We start from the raw sequence: 18,332 nt of genomic DNA on the forward strand, positions 1-18,332 counted from the left end.
GAATACAGGACTCTGTACAAATCCCATTTGCAAAGGGCAGGAGTGTCGTAGTAATAGAGCCTCTATTCCACACACAAGGCTGAAACAGTTTAATCAAAGACTACCTTATTTACAAAACATTGCACTTTTTGAGCATTTTTAGGTAATCTCAAATTAAATTAGCTCATAAATCAAGGAAGTCTAATTTGAAATACAGCTGTCATATGTTTCCAGAGTTTAATGTTTCTCATCAACCATTGACCTTAGTAAGAAAATGCATGTAAACTGTTGCTCCTGAGATTTACATTTTGGTAAATTACAATATGCCCATCAAACTTCAAGACAAACTCAAATGCTGTCCCAACCTCAAAACACTTCAGGTGACCAGCGATGATGCAAATATTAAACTTCATGAGATGTGTTAGTTCTTAGGACTTTTGAATAGTATTTGACTTTTTCCAAGATGTTTTGATTCCCGTAAAAACATGTGATAAATATATGCAATGAGCAAATGTTTAAGTTTTTGACTTATGACATTTGCAACACAATATCACAAGTGATGAATAGAATTGTTTACGTTGTTTAATATTTACTGGACATAGAAGCCACTTTCACAATCTTCTTAAATTACCGTAAGATAATGCGGCTATGTTAAATTCAAATGGAGATGTGGCTTGCTCGCGATTTTCTGCAAAATCAAAGCTTTAAATGCTCCAGAGAAGAAGTGATGTATGCATTAATTGAAATACACTATTGCCATACAGTCAAATGACCAATCAAATTATGCTTGGTAAAGTTCCCAATTGACCGCCTCCCTCAATCACACCAAATATGGCATTGTCCACTCACTCAACTTCACGCCAGGCTGTGCATATTTGTGTAACATAAATAATAGTTATGAAATACGCACAACCTTTTGTGATTGTCAATGACAAAGTCATACCCATCGGAAGACGGTCCATGCCATATCCTGTGATGAAAGCGCCAAGCTTGGCACTTTTTTCTCATGAGTCAAAAGACATTGAGTTGATGACGTCATGTAATGCAACATTTGCCACTATTTTTCTCTGTTTTTGTGAAAACAAGTCACTGACAATGACATAGTCCCCTACTTGTAATAGGAGTATTAGTCTTGATGGGGCAGGGAAATGTGGTCATTAAGAAGTATCACTGGAGTGTATATGTTGAGATCTATGGGCACATAGGTCTATGTTGTTGTTCCCAATTTGAAACATTTGAGGCATGTCCAAGTTATGGTTCTAAATCGGGATAAAAGATCAGACCTCTAGCTGTATTTGCTAGCCAAGAAATACATACGTGCATAATAAATGAGGTACAAGATGTGACATCTTAAGGTCTAATATTCTATCAAAATTGGAGGGTATAGAACTTGTGGTTACTGAGTTATGCATATATATGTATAATCAAGGTCAAAGGTCATCAAGGTCACGTGACATTTAAAAAAAATTGTATTGCTAATTAAAGGTATACAGTCACCTGTAATCTAAATATGCCCATATATGGTCAAAGGGGCGTTCCTTGGTATTCAAAATGTCCATGTGAGGGCACTGTTTTTAAGAAGCGGCCACCCGCTTAAAATCTGTGATTGGTTAGATTTTCTCTTTCCATGGTAACTGTGGCAAAATGGAACAGGTGATAGTATACCTTTAATCCCTATATGCCAAAAATCAGACCTCCAGCTCTATTCACTTGCCCAGACTTAGATATATGCATAATTAATGAGGTAAAGCGTGTGTTGTCATAAGGTCTCCCATCCTACTAAATATAAAGGACATAGCACTTGTGGTTACTTATTTATTGACATAAACGTATATTTTAGGTAAAAGGTCATAGAGGTCACATGACATTTGGTCAAAAAATTTCTTTCCTATAGTTATCCCTATATACCAAAAATCAGACATCCAGCTCTATTGACTTGCTCAGAATTAGATATGTGCATAATTAATGAGGTACAGTATGTGGCGTCATAAGGTCTTCCATCATACCAAATATGAAGGGTGTAGCACTTGTGGTTACTGAGTTATGGACAAATATGTATATTTCAGGTCAAAGGTCATTGAGGTCACGTGACATTTGTCAAAAAAATTGTATTGCTAAGTTATCCCTATATACCAAAAATCAGACCTCTAGCTCTATTGGCTCGCTCAAAATTAGATATGCGCATAATTAATGAGGTACAATATGTGGCGTCATAAGGTGTCCCATCATACTATACATGAAGGGTGTAGCACTTGTGGTTACTGAGTTATGGACAAATATGTATATTTAAGGTCAAAGGTCACTGAGGTCACGTGATATTTTGTCAAAAATATTGTGTTGCTAAGTTATCCCTATATACCAAAAATCAGTCCTCTAGCTTTATTGGCTCGCTCAAAATTAGATAAGCACATAATTAATGAGGTACAATATGTGGCGTCGTAAGGTGTCCCATCATACCATATATGAAGGGTGTAGCACTTGTGGTTACTGAGTTATGGACAAATATGTATATTTGAGGTCATAGGTCATCGAGATCACGTGACATTTTGTCAAAAAAATTGTATTGCTAAGTTATCCCTATATACCAAAAATCAGACCTCTAGCTCTATTGGCTCGCTCAAAATTAGATATGTGCATAATTAATGAGGTACAATATGTGGCGTCATAAGGTGTCCCATCATACCATATATGAAGGGTGTAGCACTTGTGGTTACTGAGTTATGGACAAATATGTATATTTGAGGTCAAAGGTCACTGAGGTCACGTGACATTTTGTAAAAATATCTGAGATATCTGCGTGAACAGAGGGACATGACCCAATCTATAAGCCCCCTGGACTTCATCCTTGCGGCTAAAAACTGTGTCACTGCATCCTTTTTGCGATATGAATACGATGAGAAACTAAATTTTTATTTTACTTGGTCTTATACATGGGACGCACGCACGCACGCACGCACGCACGCACGGACATGACAAAACCTATAAGTCCCCCCCCCCCGGGCGGTGTCCATGGGGACTAATTAGCATGAGTTATAAATAGCCGAATTGCCACTTGAAATCTCAGGGCAAACCATTTAATATCATGGTCAATCCTATCAAAAGCAAGCAGTTACTCAAATGTGTCAAAGAAATGCAACCTTTGCCTTACAGAGAAGCTATTCATAATCAATGAAGATAAATCTAGCCTTTTAAACAAGCGTTCCGAGTTGGTCTCCAAGTGCCGACACGAAAACAAATTTTACTTGTCAAATTTCAATCCAACCCACAACACCAAATGTTTGACCCAACCTGATACTTATATGTAAGCACCTGAAGCAATTTCACACAATAAAATTTAACTATCTGACGATCGCGTGTATGCGTGAAACTCGAGTAATAGGTACCAAACATACTTGATGTGTTCTCATTTTTATTGTAATATTGCTCTACATCCCTGCATCGAGCACTTTACCCCTCTGAGAAGATACAAACAAGTTTTGGTATATATATATATATATATATATATATATATATATATATATATATATATATATATATATATATATATATATATATATATACTGTATATGTTAAAGTAATAAGATGAAGTACAAATGCTAAATCGCTCACTTATTAGTAATTATGCAGATACAAATGCTACCTCACTTTCTTTGACGTTATATCATAGTATCATTAATATCTGTAGCAAGTTTCAATAACTTAAGTCAAGCCAAACCATAGACATATTCCTAATGAATAATGTTTGTCTAATATGCAAATGAGCAATGCCAAGATGTCATAAAACTGCTATGTTGGCATCACTTTGTCATGTGCAATTATTCATTTATTGCATCTAAAAGATTTATCAGATATGACGCTATCATTCTGAGAATATCATTTATAAAAAAGAGCTATGTAAAACAATGATTATCAACTGTGCAAGCAACTTCTACAAAATGTAAACCAGTTCTGCCATTTGCAAAAAGGATCTCCTTACCAGATTAGATTCCAATCCCATGATTTTCTCGAGATCACACCATCAGACACACACAGGCAGATAGACAGGCAGACATTTGTACTACAATAGCTCATTGTGTGGTCATACGAGTTAAAATTTAAAATCGCAAGCCAAATATTACATTCTAGTTATCTGAATGACATGCCATTTTACCAAATTTATGATGATGGAATGTTGAGGAACATCAGCATTACCAGATTTAATGTGCTTCACATACATATATCCCTCTATTGACTAGTCCTCTTTGGTGAGTGCATTAGCATATATGCCAACAGTCAGCGTAATTCGGTACTCAAGTTTAATATTCTCTTATTTCCACATAATTCACTGCATCAGGCTTTGCAGTAGATACACCTTACACTGTGCATACACACCTATATTAAAGGTTTTATTGTTCCCTACATAAAATACAAGTGACCAATATGCAAAAAATCAAATTTCATAAAAGACGTAAACTATAAGTACCCAAGCTTCATAAAAATTTTTTTGATGTTCTCATTCAAAGAGTGACACTTGATGTCTAGTCGTAATTGAAATGTCACATGAGCATGGTTTATATAGGCTAGGATATTTACAGATGTCAGTATGATGACGTATATGTTCTACAACAGAGTCATTTCAGTGGATGCATATTTCTATCAAATGATATATTGTGTTCAAGATTTAAATACATTCTTCTATAAATAGACACTATAACATTTACTTGGAACATGAACATAACATTTACTTGGCACATGAATATAACATTTATCAATTTGGCATGTTTTTGGTGGAAGTATTACACAAGGAACTATCAATTAATCCCTAAAATATGATCTCCAGATGCCCATAGAGCCTAGTTTTGGCATGACTGTCAGGATGCAGGTTGCTTAAATTAAGTTATGGCATCAACATAAATTACTATAACTTTAGCAATTGATGAAGATTTCCTGCCGCATTCATCACATTCCTGGAGACGAAAAGATGGTGCAGCCTACTGAACCTATTGTGTCGAAATGACAGCCAGTGGAATGAATCATTTTTAGCGAGTTAAAATGACTCCAGACCCATTACCAATGTGACCAGCACAATCGGATCCATATCTATCTTCTGAGGAATCTCAGCTACAAACATTTCATCATACTGCTACCAGTCCACAATTATGCCTTTCAATCAAGTTGGCATCACCCTTGTAGCTTTAGCTGCATCTTGTCTGCAAAAATTAGATGTGGAAAAACACACATTACAGAAAGAAAGATACATTTACTTGTGTCGCAATGAGAGCGCAGTAGTGAAAAATTGGACCTGTGACTTTTCACAAATATGCTGATTGATGGTATTTATCATATCATTGATGTAATGACATTTGCAAAAACAACAACCTGTAGATGTCCATGCCCTCTAAACAATCCATGCAAAATAAAGTATGATATATGGCCTTATCATCAGTTAAGTTTCATATCATTACACAACCTCTCCATGAAAAGTTACAAACTCAAGCCTCCGGTAAATCTAACTTTTGAATATTAAAAGTTTAATCCTGTTTGAATACAAGACAATCACTGGTTATATCCATACTGTTACAGAAGATATATTGAGATCATTTTCTTCCTGATTTTGGTTACCTCTATTCTACAGGTACCCGTACTGGTATGTAGTGCAGGTTTCATCATAATATGAACATATATGTCAACCGATGTGCACATTGGAAACTGTCCATTAAAAAGGATTTAATATTTTACATTGATTTTCTCCACAAAACTTTGTTGATTGAAGTAGTAATAAACCAAACCCGTATCTAAAAATGATCAACGTACAAAAACAGCTCTATCTGGAGCAAAAATTTGTTTAGCATTGTGTTCAACAAAACTTAAGGCACAATGCAGGTCAAAACATCATCTGAAAGTAAAAAATAATCTTTGTATGCTTGGATATTATATGCCTCTTAATACGCGGATGTGCGCTACGGTCATCAACCATCATCTAAAACTTTAGTCAAACCCTCTTCCAAGTGCAAAAAAACAACACAAACCTCTTTGCCTGATACTTAACCTACAATCCGACATGTGTAAAAATAATGATGTAAACAGGTCATTCAAGAGGATATCCATGAGATGCCTCATGCTTGTTCACTAGTCCTGCATCTAATATGGTTGCAGAGATATGCGAAAGATGTCAAAGGTCATGAAGAAACCTGAGAAGAAACTTTGATCCCACTAAAGACTTGTCTATATGCAAGAAAAATATTTCAACCCTATTGGGTAGCTTAAAATTTGATTTATACACAATTAAAGGGCCACCAGTTGTATGTTTGCAATATTTTTCACTGTTCTTTCTTTCAGCACTTTTTTACTACACTGCCACCAGTTTGACGTATAACAAACAAGTCTGTTGCCATGCAAAAGGTGGTAAAAGGTCACCTATGGTCATCTAAAAAGTTTGGGAAAAATACTTTTTCCAAGTGTATGTAACAGAAACAAAACATCTTGATTCTGTAGTAGTTTAGCTAGTGTAAAAGAAGGTCAAAGGTCGTTCAAGGTCATCTAAAAAGTCAGGAAAATATTTTAGTCCTTCTTTTTGGAATTTTGGAATTTCTTACTGAAATATATCAAATACCCGGTAGGTCAAAGGGCACCAAAGGTCATCAAAATTTCTTGAACATTTATACATAAAGTTTGAAACAGAAACACGACCTGTAGACCCCTTAGTTGCTAAGAAGCAAAGAAGTAAGCTAAAGGTCATCCAAGGCCATCCACAAGGTTTTGGGGAAAATTGCCCCTTTTTACCACTTGGTCACAGAAAAAACCCTGTAGACCCTGTAGTTACTGGGAAGTACAGAAGTCAGCCAAACGTCATCCAAGGTCATCCAAAAAAAAATTTGGAAAATATTTTGCTCATGCTTTTACTGATGTCCAATAAACAGGACCTGTAGCCCCTATAGTTCATCTAAGGTCATCCAAGGTCATCAAAAATGTTTGGAATATACTATGTGGTCCCACACTTACCAATATTCCTAATGAATCAAACCTATATTGTCCCGATATTTGCAGAGAAAAATTCAACTTTGTCAGCCGAAAATTACCAAAAGAAATATTTATCCAATCAATTCATAAGCACTGGGATCAAACCTTTAGCCACTGTAGTTGCTTAGATAGATTTATTATGCTTTTTAATTAAGTATTTTGTAAACCTTCTTTTCAATAAACATAGGATAAATGACCTTAACATTGGGCATGTGGTATCTTAGTGTTGTGGCCCAAAAAGAGTGTTATATTATGATTGGTCAATTTTTATTCAAATGAGGTGGCATACCAAATTTAAATACATGATTTCATGCAAGTTGCATGATCCTTGAATGAATGAATAAATGAAAGAGTCACGTGCATGAGTATTCATATGGCCCAACAAGCCCTGAAAGTTTGAAATAGTTACATGCAAGAGCTTTTTTTCAAAGAGGGCTAAGAATATCCAGAAAAAAAATTGAAGAAGACGACGAAGAAAGCTGAAGCCAGCAAAGGCAAACCTCACTACATACTCATTGAATGTCACCTAATTAACCACTATTTACAAAAGGTAACGCTGAGTATATCTCCATTATTTATGATGGTGCAGATCATAATCTCTTGCAAAAATTTTTTGATCTGAATATGTCACCTGCTCTATTCCAAATAATATTCTGAAGTTTGAAAACTCATTTCTTTGAGAATGTCATGTTCACAATTGAGATGTTTTACAAATTCATTGCATGAAACTAAATAGTTGAAGTTGTACAATAACTCCTGTTTACAATGACCTTGAAAGTGTCAGAAAAATAGGCAACACAATTAATCAAGTAGAAAAACATATACATTGGTTCACTGTCTTATAATTTAATTTCATTATGTTTAAGCAGTAACTATGAGAAAGTTAATCAACGGAGAGCATGCAACTCTATTGTCACTTGGAAAGTAACCTACATTCAAACTACAGTGCATGTCAGCCTACAGAGGGCGCTGCTCCTTCAGCCACATCAAAATGCAGGATATGTGAACTTCGCAGCACAATCAACCATTAGATATATTAAATTTAATGTGGGCGGAAATTCCGACACCTGACAATTTAACAGAATGGGCTCTTGGGTTGATTAATGAATTATACCATGAAGCTACATATTTAAAACTACTTTGAGGACAGATTTGTTCATTAATGACCATAAATAGCTCAACTTTTGACAACTGTTTTATAAGTGCGGTTGTAACAATCTTGTTTAATTTGTAAATTATAAAAGCAAAGGTGCAAGTAAAATCAATCAAGTTCATCTGACATATTGAACCTCAAATCCCCGTGCAGACTTAATCCAAAAATGTAGAAGCATATATAATATATAAAAATTGCAATTTCAATAGAAGACAAAAGACAGAAATGCCTCATAATCTTCTTCACACCCGTGTTAATCCCGATCCCGGGCCTTTTCGAACGGGAGTTAAGGGAACAATTGTGATGAGAGAGCTGTATCTTGCACTGTCTTGCCTGGGATGGCATTTACAATAACTGTGTACACACACACAGATATATATATATATATATATATATATATATATATATATATATATATATATATATATATATATATATATATATATATATATATATATGTGTGTGTGTGTGTGTGTGTGTATGAGAGAGCTGTATCTTGCACTGTCTTGCCTGGGATGGCATTTACAATAACTGTGTACACACACACAGATATATATATATATATATATATATATATATATATATATATATATATATATATATATATATATATATATATATATATATATATATATATATATGTGTGTGTGTGTGTGTGTGTGTGTGTGTGTGTGTGGTGTGTATGAGAGAGCTGTATCTTGCACTGTCTTGCCTGGGATGGCATTTACAATAACTGTGTACACACACAAGATATATATATATATATAATATATATATATATATATATATATATATATATATATATATATATATATATATATATATATATATATATATATATATATATATATATATATATATGTGTGTGTGTGTGTGTGTGTGTGTATGAGAGAGCTGTATCTTGCACTGTCTTGCCTGGGATGGCATTTACAATAACTGTGTACATGCACACACACAGATATATATATATATATATATATATATATATATATATATATATATATATATATATATATATATATATATGTGTGTGTGTGTGTGTGTGTGTGTGTGTGTGTGTGTATGAGAGAGCTGTATCTTGCACTGTCTTGCCTGGGATGGCATTTACAATAACTGTGTACATGCACACAGATATATATATATATATATATATATATATATATATATATATGTGTGTGTGTGTGGTGTGTGTGTGTGTGTGTGTGTGTGTGTGTGTCAACTCTGAGTTTAATCACATAACTTGAAGTTTCATTTATTCTACATAACAAAACTGTAAGGTTTGCCATGCCTCTTGTTGCTGCATCCCAATTTGGAATCTTTTGGAGTGATAACATACTAATGAGTTTGGCTACCCTAGCATGCAGATATTTATTGCAAACAGTAGTGATAGGCAGTGTTTAGACTGATCCTGTCTCACCATACATACACTTGATGCAAATCTATGAACAGCGCCCTCCCACAAGCACAAAACAATCATGCAAGTTACTTTTTACCTTGAGAAATATTTTTTCACCGGGCAGTCATGACAATTTTTGCAAATGCAATGAATAATACAAAACAAAGCACAGCATTTCAAAATATAACGACAGTTACGTGTAATTCTGATGGAGTTTTATATGATTTTCAGATCCCATTCTACAATATATTTTTCTGTCATCTAATTTATCTTGCTTTCTTTGTGTCTGAAAAACATTTGAATTTTTTGTTCAGTTGGTAAAATGCATTGTCTTGTTTTCCCCTATTTGTGTTAACCTGCCCATGATTTAAGTTGTCAACTCATGATGGCAGCCTGTATGTCCTGTCTCATGTGATTGTTGAATACTGGATAAAAAAATAATCGCAATCATACCAATCCATAATCCAATAACACTAGGTCACATTTTAGTTTAGGTGATCATCAATAGTATTACATATTGTACATTATGCACAATGTGCTTGCTAGGGTGTGTTTCATCAAAAATTGAAGGGAATATGCCTTTTACCCTTACTCTACATAGCTCCTGGTGTCACCATGATCAGGTTGGTCAAAAAAGAGTGAGGCATGGCATTTCTTATCCCATATCCTGATTTAGACAGAAACATGAACATTTGAATGCCCTTGAAAAAAATGTAAACATGATTTAATCACCTAATATTGCACAATGTGAAAAAATGTACAGGTTTTGGCTCAATAACACATTTACATCCTTGGCAAATGAAGAACTGACTGGCCTGGAAACTATACATTACAGTATAGTTCTATTAATTACCAAAATTATCATTTATGACTCAAACAATTGAATGCACTCACCAAACATTCAAACTTCTCAGCTCAAAAGCAATCATCGATGTTCACAAATATAACATTTTGAAGTCAATGACAGAAACAAAATGCATTATTATTATCTTTGTATTATTCTTTAATTCAATGAATCTGACCTTAGTATCGGTAGGCTAATTTTTTTCTCTTTGACCATTTCGCCTTTGGTTTGGATTGTTTTAGGGCAAAATTGTTACATGATTGTTCAGAATTTCACAATGATATATCTTTATGGCATTTAATTGACAACATTTCTATCACAGGAGGATGGGCCATCCAATGTTTAATCCATTCTCAGATCAGAGTATTTTCCTTAATTCAGAAAAGGTAAATTTCTGTCTCCCCTTAAATACTCAAGTTTCAGAGTTAATGTCATTTACTGCTGAGCATGGACACCAATAAAAAGCCAGTACAGTGAACTCAAAGAATGTGTTTTAAATTACCAGTAAGAAAACACCTGAGCTACACGGTATCTGATCAATTTTTATATTGCCTAGATTGGACATACTCCATTGCCAGCACTTTTGAAGGTCATCGACCCTCTCATTGTTGACACAACGCTGATAGGACAGTGATCAGAAAGATATGTATAAAATCAAACACTCTAAAATATTGAATAAAATTTATGAAATTCTTTATGACAGTACAATAATGTCACCATACTTGATAAAATCCTGCAGTTTACCTGTTCTTGCATTAAAGCCATCCAATAAATAACATCTCCTAAAAGGGAATACAACAATTCAGACTGCAGGGTCTCAAAATAGTCATTTCCAGTGTGCATAACAGACCCTTGTGGAGGAATATAAACACAAAAAATGAAAATATCTTTTTTCAAACAGAAATATTCTTATTTACCTTTATCCAAAATAAATCAGAAATTTTTGAACCAAGTTTATGAACACCCTTTTTGAGACTAGATTTAAAGAAAATAATATTCCCCAGTAGCTCTCTTACTACACCTGTGTCAAGTATTACGGTCCAAACGAAAATAACTGTAACCTTATAAATTCAGATCATGAGAACTGGAAAGCCAAGTCTCTTTAATAAATGCAATATCAAAATTGATAATAACTCTTGCAAAGTCAGTGTCAGAACACTTATTAGATAAACCCTGAACATTCCGACTTCCAATATGTAAAAAGAAACGTTAGTGAGATTTAACATTGCAAGAACTCCTTATATTTCAACATAAAAGCACCAGCAAACTGTCAACATTGACAAAGAACAGACAAATTTTACCAAGTCTAATATTAAAGACAACGGCAATCTTGCAGCCAGGACACGCTCTTGCGACAAGACGGAACCTGTTGTCCCTCATTCTCTTGTACTGTGGGTCACCTTGGGCGCACTCTTGAGCCAACTGTGTTGGTTGTAGTCAAAGAATTACACAATATTGTTACTTCAATATTTCCTTGCATAAATACTTTGTTTGGTTGACCAAATACAATACCCAACTTTTTTTCCTGGAAGAATGATGACTAACTTCTAAATGGCCAAATTAAAAAAATAATCAACATGTCTGATCGTTTTCTTCAAAACTCTTGGTCTTTTACGAAACTGGCTGCAGCTGTTTGATTTTGTACATTTTGCAAACTCTGTGAAACATGTCCCATTCAATGACCCATGCCTGACCTCATGTCAGCTGGAAACACTTCTGTGAAATGTGTTCCGTTACATGATCCCTGCATAGCCTAGATTGCGTTCAATGGCAAATCATGCACCATGTATCTGTTGACAGGGGCAGCCAAGCCTTTTCAAGAAATTGCTAAAATTTGTTTTCAGCTTTTCAAAGTTTAGTTCAAGAATTTAAAAGAATTTTAGGCAAAATAAATTGGAGGGAGAAAGGAAGCTGATTGATACTCTCCACAAATTAGGGTTTGGAGCTCAACCACACTTTTTTCTCACTCTCCTCCCCATAACCAAATTTTCCAGTGCGACTGTGCCCCTCTCCCCATCACAAGAACATCCCATTGCCCTCTACACATGACATAAGTTCCCCTACGTTCACATAAACACATGTCATTGAGTTTTTCCTTCTTGCTAAAGTCCGCTGAAAATAAAAATAAAAACATTTTCCCCGCCTACTGTTAGAATTTATGAAAGAGATCTGTCCTCTTCCCATCCAACTAATAGAATGAAATAAATGCCCTTCCACCACTGAACCTCTTGTGAACAGCTGTTTACAGGAAGTTGGTTGCCTATGTGGGAGTGATTTTGATATGTCAATTGATATTTCAATTCTACATTTGCTGAAAATTGTTAACAGTTTATGTTCTCACAACTGGACACACTTCATAGGACTTAAATAATCACCAGCCCACAAAATAAATCACCATGGCGCAATTATTAGCCTGATTTAAGAACAGGAAAACCTTGCAATATGAAAAACTAACAATATCATGGATAGTTGGTTAGTATTGCATCAAGTATAATATCAAAACACTCAGTTGCTATTTGAATGGGCCAGTAGCTAAGCTTCAAGAAGGATGTTGAGATACTTTGCTTGCAGTTTGTCAACTCAGCCTGTACATGTGTAAACTGCATTGGTATTGTTGACAAGTGAATTCTGGTTTAGAATTACTGTAAACAAAAACATTGATTTTGATGCTTAAACGTTATTGAGGGGAGTAGAACAAGAACTTGCAATTGATATGCAAAACACGTGATAGTGAAAAAAATCATTAAAAGTTACCGCTAGCTTACAACTGTGTAAATGTCCAGCAAGACCTAAAATATTGGTAGAGTACCATTTTTGACAAATTATTGACATCAATCAGCTGAGTGGCATTAAAGCAACAGAGTGATAATTCAAAAAGTGCAAAACCTAAAATATGAGAGGAGACAAAGTGGACAACACTTCATAATATTCATTCAAAAGGATGTAATTTTCACCCATCAAATAAGATAACTTGAACACTGCAAAATAAAAAATAGAAGTACCCTGTACTCGCACCGCTGAAGCTATAATCAAAATCTGTTCAAAAGGACAAAAGTGTTATCCCTGTTGATGGCCATCCTACCTGATATCAATAATTGCAATGCTTTGTGCACTGTTTGATCAAACAACAGTAAATATACATGGTTAAAAATCCATCCAAACTCTGAAAAGTGATATCTGTCTCAACCTGTCTCAATTAATTAGCTGATTTGCATAAATTTTAATTTCTGCTAATTACTCAGCTTATTTGCACAAATAAAAAATTGATTAGGACATCATAAAGGGTCTCAACAAAGATCCACTGTGTCAACTTTGATTGAAATCAATCAAAAACCGAACGAGAAGCAACCCTCTCCATTTTAATCCTAATTAATTAGCCAGTTTACATAAATAAAAAGATCAATTGTGCCAGATTTGGTTGAAATTCATCAGAAAATGAAGCACTTGTGGCCTTTCTAATATTCACACTAATTAATCAGTTTTTGCATAAAAATTCAAAAATTGTCACGAAAATCAAATTCAGTGTAAATATCCAAATGAACATTAACTGTATCAGATTTGGTTGGAATTCAGCCAAACATGAAACAGTTGTGGCCTTTTCCATTATTCTCCTAATTCATCAGCTTATTTGCATAAAATTACAAGTCCAGGCAGAAAATCATCTTCATTGTGTAAACATATCACTGAACATCAACTGTGTGAAATTTGGTTGAAATTCATTCAAAAATAAAGGAGTACTGAACTTATCAAAAAATGTAATTGTTCATTGCATAATTAAAACAATCCCTCTGTTCAAGAGAAACACAACTGCAAGTGAACATTTTATTTCTAACCAACCAGTTCTTTCTAATCAACTGTTTGAATTTATTCTCATTTTCTTTCAAATGCAAGGACATTGGCATTATTTTTACAAAAAAGAAAATGAAAATATTGTTTTCATTATGTTGCCATGGTTACTGGGGTTTAAATTATTACTTTATGGGTTGAGAGTCATGTTCTGTCATTGCCATGGTAACAAATTTTGGTCAAGGTCATGTTTTGATTACAAAAAATAGCTTTTGTGAAGGTAGTCTGCTGTGATGACCTTTGACCTACATTTGTAATGGCAGGTATTGTTCCCAAAGACACAGTCAGAAGATTGTCAAGGCAAGGCAATGGACCAGGAGAAGTCTGGAGGCCATATGGATTGACAATAAACCAGAATGAACAAGTAGTTGTCAGTGACTATGGAGATGACGATGATGATGATGAGCAGCCTGGCAGTGTGAAGACAGTAACAGCAGACACTGCACAGATCATATCAACAATCACTTTTCATGGCTTGCCAAATATTTTCAGACCAACAGATGTGAAAATGTCTAAAAACAATTTGTATTACATTGCCGACCATGGCAACAAATGCATTCTAGTGTGCGATGCAAAGAGTAGATTGAAACAAATAATAGATATTGGTGACAACTGAAGAAGGTTTTGTGATATGTCTTGGTCCAGACAACACAGTGTTTGTATCAATAGCAGACGATAATAGTGGCCGTGTGATCAAATACAGCAAGGCTGGTGAAATGATTTCAAGTAAACAACTCAGAGGACCCTGCATTACCATGAATAGCAAATATCAACTCATAGTGTCATGTAATGATGAACATTGTATCTATGTTTTGGACAGTAATCTCAACACATTGCACACATTTGGACATGAACACTTAGTAGAGCCACGTGGAGTCAGTGTTGATGCAATTGGAGAAAATATTTATGTAGCAGATGAGAATAAAGTAAAGATCTTTAGTGCACAGGGTGAATACCTGACAGATGTAACTGTAGATGGAAAGCCTGGGTTCATTGCAGTGTTTGCAGACGGTAGAATAGTTTATACAGATTACAGTGATGACACTGTGCGTGTAATTTACACGTAAGAAATATGAGAAGACAGTTTATGCAAGTATTGCAGCAAATACAACTCTACAACACAACAACACCATCCAAAGTGAAAATTCCTCTTTTTTCACCAAAACTCTCAATATTTCTCAGCCAAGTTTGGGCTAGAATTTTACGTTAGGACGTAAAGAAAAGACGCTGAGTGAAATTGAAGTCACTGCTTGAAATTTTGTACTTTTTTAAAAGAGTAATTTTTGTACAACTGTCAAGAAATTGTATTCTGGTTTGTTGAAGAGCAATTGTAATGAATGCAAGAATACAAATATTCTCATTTTTCTGAGAATTGTTGATATTTTCCCTGCCATGTTTGGGTTAGAATTTTACGTCTTGATGTAATTGATCTGGGAAAGTGGAAATTTTAATGATCAGTTGAAATTTTATATTTGTTTAAAAGAATATTTTTGAAAATTGATGAAGGTATTGTTTGTATTCAATGGTTTGAGATGATTGCATTGCAAAATGTAAACATTATCATGGTTTTTCTTGGAAATGCTTGAAATTTTCCATGGCATGTTAGGGTTAGAATTTCACGTCAGAATGTAATGAAGCTGAGAAAGTGAAAATCAAAGCTTTTTGAAATTTTCATATTTTTTACAAGTTGTGTTTTGATAATTTTATACATGATTGCATTGACAGTTGTATTCATTGAAACCATTGATCAAAGCATCGCTGTCAAATCTTGTCATATTTGCTGCAAATCAATAGATACAATGTTCAAACTTTACCTGTAGATTCTTTAAAGTGTACCACGCTTGAATCTGTCAAAATCGTTCTTCTAAAGTCAGTAATATATCCAGATTTTACGATTTCCAGGGAGATCACAATGTGATCGAGTCGCCAGTACTGATGCCATGTTTTGGCGTGAGGTGTGTACTTCGGCCTGACGGACTGCATCCGCCGTGAAAAAATAGTGCACATGAAAAATGTTGCTCTGTCCATGTAAGCTATGTTTGTAACCGAAATGTGCAATACTTTTGTACACCAATCAATTAATACAAAATCACTCCCCAGATTGTGTTGATCGTGAATACAGCTGTACGGCAATTTGTAAACTTTGTCAAATTAGTCCGCCAGGTCACTGAACCTGTCTGCACCCTCACCGCCCGACGTCCATGGATCAGCTGGTTGCTAGGCGACACAGCAGCTATTGTATTCGGAAAAGTCCTATCACATATCGACGTGTTATTTTTGTCACTAGTGTACAAAAACAAAAACCAATAAAATTACAGATATTCATTCAGGAAATTAATAAATTCAAGCATACCATTCACTTGAAGACAACAAGTTAGGTACAACTTCTAGGATAGCTACATTGATGAGAAAATAAAAAAGATATAACGATTGTGTGAATGTATTTTGGTTTTGCCGTTGAGAGGAGCTGTATTTTAGGTTTTAGGTATTGGACATTCAGTTTTGTAGTTTATTGCCTCTTCCTTTCAGCGATGTTGTGATATTATTACTGTAACTTCGTCTCCTGTGAACAGATACATTTTGATAATATTGGTCTTACTTTGTCGACTGAGAAATGTTAATTTTCATTGATATATATGCTATACTTAACCAGACATGTATATTGTTTTGTTTGTCAATAATTTGTTTGTAAAACTGACTTTGTACTGTATATCAGACGATATAATTTCACAAACTGATGTGTTCAGGATTGTTGCATATGCAAACAAGTTTGTAGCACAGTCGATTTGAGAAGAAACTAGTTTGTATCAGAAATAATGTCAGCTTTCAACGACATTTTTCCCATGATGTTGACACATTCTCTTCCTTGTACAGTTTTATTTCTTTTTTATCAGGAATATCAATTTTCATTCATTTTACTTTTTCTCTTTTATAGGAGATTTTGTCGTGGGTATGGTTGTGTTTTTATCCGCATGTGTGTTTTGTCCCTTTTTTGTCGTTTTATTTTAGATCTGTATGTTGACTTGCTCATTAGTTTGAAGAATAAATGAATTAATTAAACGTTAATTAAGCATGATGACCCTCATGATAATTTTGATGATAAGATTGCTGGCACGACTCAGACAGGAAGGACACGGAGTAAGCTTTAATAGTGTTAACACTGGACCGTACAAATATCTTCCGAGGTTGCACTTTATGGGAGTTTGGTAAAGCCCAAGGTTTGCAGCGCCAATCGTCGATATCGCCGCTCACCCCCCCCCCCTCCCCACCCGGTTTTGTTTTAATTCCATGGTCCAGTGGCTGTACTCATCCCTAGTAAAAAGCTTAGGAGAAGGCATGGTCTGAGAGAGAGAGAGAGAGAGAGAGAGAGAGAGAGAGAGAGAGAGAGAGAGAGAGTATGTGTTATCGCTCTTTTACTTCAGGGGCAATAATGGTCACCATTTCTTTCTATCTAAGTTTCTTCCTGTCCTTCTATTTAAAAGAATTCTTGACTAAAAATAAGTGAATTTAACGGTGAAGTGGTCGTGATAAATAAACATGTGACTTGCTCTAAGATTTGAAATATTGTCAGCATGTACCATCGTCCAGCGACTAGTGTCTCTAGTTCACCGCACAGCGTGACTTTGCCAGCTCTACTGAGTGCACATTAATTTTAAAAATAAGTCGTCACATCGTCTTAAAGAAAACAAAATCAGCGGCAGAGAAATTCATTAGAGAGTTTTTGCATCGATATCAAATATGGTTGCCTTCCTGTGTCGGAGAGAACGGTCATGTAAGCTTAAGCCTGATAATTATTCTCACGAGAGATGAGGCGCCGTAGCCCCACGGTTGCTGCCATCGATGTTCGTTTCAGTTTCAAAGTTTGCAAATTACACAAATATAGGTGTTCAGTTTGTACAGGAATATTTGACAGTCTGCAAAGCTATTTCTTGAATTCCAATAGCAATACTCTTCGCGTGAAACATGTCTATGTGGATTTTCATGTTCCTTCAAATAAGCCGTCAGTTGATCATGATAACGGTCCGTGAAAAAGCAGTTTTATTTTTACTTTCCTCAAAACTGGCTCAAAATTGGCAAATATTTTTCTCACGATGCCCAAAAAGTCTTAGAAAACG

The 18,332-nt window shown here is 34.9% G+C and overlaps 1 protein-coding gene across 1 annotated transcript in view; it reads left to right on the plus strand.

The window, feature by feature from the left end:
* The window catches only part of LOC139127064 (uncharacterized), a 39,639-nt gene extending 22,356 nt beyond the window's left edge, over positions 1-17,283 (plus strand). Inside the window, exon 9 of the mRNA XM_070692989.1 lies at positions 14,481-17,283. Within this exon, the coding sequence (XP_070549090.1) occupies positions 14,481-14,833 (353 nt within the window). The 3' untranslated portion in view covers positions 14,834-17,283. The remainder of the gene's footprint in view (positions 1-14,480) is intronic.
* Positions 17,284-18,332: the final 1,049 nt, after the last annotated feature.

This window comes from Ptychodera flava, unplaced genomic scaffold (assembly GCF_041260155.1).
Source record: "Ptychodera flava strain L36383 unplaced genomic scaffold, AS_Pfla_20210202 Scaffold_28__1_contigs__length_4768798_pilon, whole genome shotgun sequence".
In the NCBI taxonomy this organism is placed as follows: Eukaryota; Metazoa; Hemichordata; class Enteropneusta; family Ptychoderidae; genus Ptychodera; species Ptychodera flava.